At 48.5% G+C, this 5,000-nt stretch overlaps 3 protein-coding genes across 9 annotated transcripts in view; all 3 read left to right on the forward strand.

Moving 5' to 3' along the window:
• Positions 1 to 317, forward strand: part of LOC309486105 (E3 SUMO-protein ligase ZBED1-like) — a 2,694-nt gene extending 2,377 nt beyond the window's left edge. The window contains exon 2 of the mRNA XM_082153232.1: positions 1 to 317. This exon is cut by the window's left edge and continues 390 nt beyond it. Coding sequence (XP_082009358.1) covers positions 1 to 159 — 159 coding nt within the window. The 3' untranslated portion in view covers positions 160 to 317.
• ccdc88ab (coiled-coil domain containing 88Ab) overlaps positions 1 to 5,000 on the forward strand; it is a 100,984-nt gene that overhangs the window by 19,225 nt on the left and 76,759 nt on the right. The window lies entirely within an intron of this gene.
• Positions 1,135 to 3,935, forward strand: LOC309486106 (uncharacterized protein). Its single transcript, XM_082153233.1, has 2 exons — positions 1,135 to 1,185; positions 1,274 to 3,935. Exon 2 carries the CDS (start codon positions 2,269 to 2,271, stop codon positions 3,790 to 3,792), a length of 1,524 nt encoding a protein of 507 aa, XP_082009359.1. The 5' UTR covers positions 1,135 to 1,185; positions 1,274 to 2,268; the 3' UTR covers positions 3,793 to 3,935.

Genomic DNA, 5,000 nt, shown 5'->3' on the forward strand with positions numbered 1-5,000 from the left:
GCGCTGGCCAAGTTAGCGCGGAGGTACCTGTGTATCCCGGCAACGTCAGTCCCCTCAGAGCGGGTGTTTTCGGCGGCTGGGCTGACGGTCACCAGGTTGCGGTCGCGTCTGACCCCAGATCATGTCAACATGCTCTTGTTTCTCAACAAAAATCAGTAGACTGGTGCAGAAGTTGTATGCGATTGCGAGTTACTAAAGTTAGTTATTTTTCACTAGCCTAATTTGTTAAGTTAGCCTAATTGTTCTCTCACCCTCTTTCTTATAGCGTGGATAATTTTAGTTACATTTTGACAAAATCTGTCAAGTATTATTATGTTTTTTTGTTTTAATTATTGTTTAACATGATTCTCGCAGCTGCAGGTTCCGCTGCTTTAGAGCACCGCACGTAGTTTAACTGTCTGCCACAAGTTAATCTTGTAATAAAGGTCTCTGAGGAAAAACACGCTGTATTTTTGAATTATAGAAGTTAAATAATTAATTTTATTATAAAAAATATTAATGATTAATCGATAGTCGATCGTTAATTCTCCCGACGATCGACTAAGAAAATTTAATCGAATGCCCATCCCTAGAGGTGAGTGAGTGAGTGAGTGTGGGTGTGTGCGTGTGTGTGAGAGACTGTGAGTGAGTGAGGGTGTGCGTGGGTGTGTGTGTGTGTGTGTGTGTGTGTGAGAGACTGTGAGTGTGTGTGTGAAACTGAGTGTGTGTGTTAGTGTTGGGCGATATGCTCCTATCATCAGCCTGTGAGAACGGCGATACGCGATGTCATCATGAGTAGGGATGGGCACCTGGTATTAAACGGCCCTCTGTATCGATAAGCTCGGACGTTATCGGTTCTGATGTCGGTACTGGAGAAATTAAGAAAATACACATACTATTTATTATTGCTATAAAGACGTTATAAAAAAAAAAGATCTTGCGAGCCATTTCTATGTATAATAATATTAAACCATTTGTCTGTGATGGATTTTTGCTATTCGCAGTCAGAGAGAGAGAGAGAGAGAGAGAGAGAGAGAGAGGGAGGGAGAGCGAGACAGTGAGAGAGAGAGAGAGAGAGAGAGGTAGAGAGAGAGACAGTGAGAGAGAGACAGTGAGAGAGAGACAGTGAGAGAGAGACAGTGAGAGAGAGACAGTGAGAGAGAGACAGTTAGAGAGAGAGGTAGAGAGAGAGAGGTAGAGAGAGAGGTAGAGAGAGAGAGAGAGAGAGAGAGAGAGAGAGTGTGGAGAAAGAGAGAGGTAGAGAGAGAGCGAGAGAGAGTGTGGAGAAAGAGAGAGGTAGAGAGAGAGAGAGAGAGAGAGCGAGAGAGAGTGTGGAGAAAGAGAGAGGTAGAGAGAGAGAGATGGAGAGAGAGAGAGCGATCTCTCACGCGGAGCCACAGCGCGCACAACTCCACAGTCCTGCTTAATGAGTGACAGTGAGGACAGAGCTAAACATTCAGACGTAGCCTGGTTACACTTTAGATCTGTGATATTAGTCTGATTTTATTTTAGATTTCGCGATGCATAAAATTATTATTTTTTCGAAGTGTTAACAACTTAGTGTTAACTAATAATTGTTGCAAACTGGTACTACCAACAAAATATTAGTGCATTCCTGGAACTGGGCGTCGTTACACTACATCCTTATGCATCGCTTTCTGCCAGGACTTTTACAGGCTTTTCCCAAACCACTGAAGTGATGTCGACGTCGGGGTTAGCGGTAGCATTAGCCGTCAGGCAAGTGTTATTTAAATAAACTCCTGATGTACTTCCAAACTTTCCAATGTCTCGTTTTATGAGTACAAAACCTATTTGTACTACTGTAGAAGTTTGGTACCATTCTGGGCATTATTAGTGGGGTAATTTACCAGATACATCATAGGTTCTCTTTTAAACATTCGCTCGGTATCTCACTGTGGGAAACGCCTCTGGGCGTGACAGATCTGGAAGTACCAATCACACCATGTCTGTCAGTTGATGACCAATCACGACAGTGATGCGGGAGTCCCACCTCCTCATATATACCACTGCCAGTGGTCCCTACTTCATTAACGATCTCTTCGCCGTGAAGATCAAAATTGGAAGCTATCCTTCAGCAGGACCTGTCTTCAAAATAGTTGTTTAACTGCTGTGAGACGAGCCGTCAAGGTACGTCACCGAACGCAGCTGTATTTGTTTGCGGGTCTTTGTTCACTATACTAAGAGAATTAACGTGTTACGGCGAATTCTCTTAGATATCCCTTTTTTCTGAGTTGCACGTTGTGGTGAGCTTGGATACTATTATTTACAATGGCAACTACAAGTTCTGCAAGCGGCGAACCAAAAGCAGAAACTTCACGTCCGTGTGCGTGCGGTTCAGTGATATCAGGCAAGGATCCTCATCCTTTGTGCATCGCATGCCTGGGGGTGAGACACGCTCAGGCAGCCCTCGCTAACCCCTCGGGCTGTCCTCACTGTTCTCTCCTCCCGTCGAGGGTGCTAGAGAGAAGAGTGCGGGTCGCGGCTACTAACAAGGGAGATCCCTGCTTTTCTCCGCCACCCGCGGAGGACACTAAACAGCCTTCTGCGTCATGCAGCTGGGGCGAATTTATGGACGAAGTCTCCCCCCAACTACCTCCCCTCTTTAGATCATTTACGGATGTAAGAGAGGAGGACGATGATGATGACGAGGCCATCGCTCGTCTGTTGGAGGACGATGGTGAGGAGGATGACGACGACGCGATCCTTCCACCGAATCCCTCCCGTCCAGACAGCGCGTTAAGCGAAGGTTCACCCTCCCCAGCTCAGGCGGAGCTCGACCTGCTGGAAATGTGCCGGAGGGCGGCGGCTAAACTCTCCGTAGACTGGCCATCGCAGCAGACGGGCCAGGGGGCAGAGAGAGATCTCTATGACGGCAAGAGACTGCCGTCACGTGCCCCACCAGTTAAACAGCTCATTCCAGTGGTCGCCGTGTGCGTTTCTGAGATGAAACGTTTCTGGGATCAGCCTTTTTCACACAGGGTTCCTGTAAAGGGATTTTCTAGGCTGGATGTCGATAAAATGGAGCAGTTAGTGATTTCAAATTCCCCTCCTGTTGAGCTGTCAGTTGCACATCATCTCCACCCTAACCGCAGGGCAGCCTTTTCCTCAGCCTCAGCTTCACTGCCAGGATGCACTGAGCGTCTAGCAGCCTCAGTTTTTCAGAAGATTTATCGTTCTTCTGCACTGGCAGTGAGGGTTCTTAAAGCCACCTCTCTCCTCACTGCTTATCAAGCAGAGCTTGTAGAAGAGATGGGGAGGCAAATGGATGCTGGGACACCAAACCCAGCCCTCTGGGAAGAGATTTGTGTTATTGCAGATCTCAACCTGAGAACTTCCAGAGGTGCGGCCCAGAGCTGTGGCCCCAGCATGGGCCTGGCAGTGGTCGGCGAGCAAGCTCTCAGGCTGGGACTCTCAGGGCTGTCAGACAGTGAAAAAGCAGACTTCTTGGATGCTCCATTTGGGCCCAAAGCCCTTTTCGGGGCATCGGTCACTAGAGGTGACAGGAGGGTGAGGCTTTCCAAACTTGCCTCCCTCGCAGATCCGCCGCTAGGGTTTCTCAACCACCAGGGTCCAGGTTTGAAGCTCCCCAGCGGAGTGGTCAGTCAGATTTCAGAGGCCCTAGACCTTCTCAGTCTCAGCAGACTGAGCCACAGTCTAAGCCAGCTCAGCCGAGGGGAAAACCTTCCTTCGCAGCGGCTGCAGTCAGACACCGACCTGCAAACCCTCAGGGAGGGAAGAAACGGCGAGCAACCTAATATTTCATTATGTTCAGGACAAAGGGATGAGCAATAGCACTCACGGAGTATCTGTTGTTATCCTCCCTCAGAGAGAGCGGTCATTTTCTTCCCCTCCCGCCAAGAGAAGGCGTTGGACACAGGAATTGTTCACAGAAAAAAGTTATCCAATGACCAGTTAAGTTGTGAAGTTTGCACCAGTTCCCCTCCCTCCACCCAGAGGGCAGAGGGCTGTTTTCTGAAAGATATGTGTGCTGTGAAAATAATAAACACGTTCCCTGTGGCCCAGGCAGTGGGCCGAGGGCACAGCAATGTTTGAAAATAAACACCGTCCCATTCTGGATTTACGGTACCTGCACAAACACCTCAGAAAATTCAAGTTCAAAATGTTGACCTTAGAGACGTTATCTCAAATTGTTCATCCCAAGGACTGGGTTACGTCAGTCGATCTGAAGGATGCATATTTTCACCTAAGCATCTACCCGGCACACAGAAAATTCCTCAGGTTTGCCTATCGAGACACAGCCTACGGGTTTTTGACAGTCCCATTCGGTTTGTCTTTAGCTCCAAGGGTTTTCAGCAAATGTGTGGAAGCAGCGCTCTCACCGCTGAGAGTAATGGGTCTAAGAGCGTCAGCATATTTGGACGATCTGCTGCTGTGCGCGCCGTCATGGCAACAGGCAGAGAGAGAGACAAAAATGCTCGTCTCATTTGGAGAGCTTAGGTTTCAAGATAAGCAAGACAAAAAGCTGCTTGGTGCCCACGCAAGAGACAACTGACCTGGGTCTCAGACTGAACTCAGACCTCTATCAAGCATTTCTGTCCGAGGAGCGCATCAGGTCAATTCACGGCTGTCTATCTCTTTTTCAGAAAGGAAACAGAGTTTCATTCAGACTGTGTTTACGTCTTCTGGGGCTGATGGCCTCGACAATTTCTGTCATTCCACTGGGACTGTTGCGAATGAGGGAGTTTCAGAACGGCGTTGCAGGGCGTGTGTCAACCGCAAAGTGGTAGTGTCGTCACTCTGCATGCACGCTCAGTGGAGAGATCGCTCTTTCCTCGAGTCAGGGACTCTGCCAGGAGCAGTTCCTCTGAGAAGGGTGGGTTACAACGGATGCGTCGCTCACAGGTTGGGGTGCAGTGTGCGAGGGCAGGATAGCGAAGGAGAAATGGCCCATCTCGCTACAAAACGCACACATAAACTTCCTGGAACTGTTAACAGTGTTTCTGGCACTGAAACATTTTGTGCGGTTACTAAGGAACCAC

Source organism: Leuciscus leuciscus (genome assembly GCF_965113295.1).
Source record: "Leuciscus leuciscus genome assembly, chromosome: 22".
Lineage (NCBI taxonomy): Eukaryota > Metazoa > Chordata > Actinopteri > Cypriniformes > Leuciscidae > Leuciscus > Leuciscus leuciscus.

Excerpts from the sequence above, each read along its gene's own strand:
- LOC309486106 (XM_082153233.1), top strand. The coding sequence starts at position 2,269 with ATGGCAACTACAAGTTCTGCAAGCGGCGAACCAAAAGCAGAAACTTCA.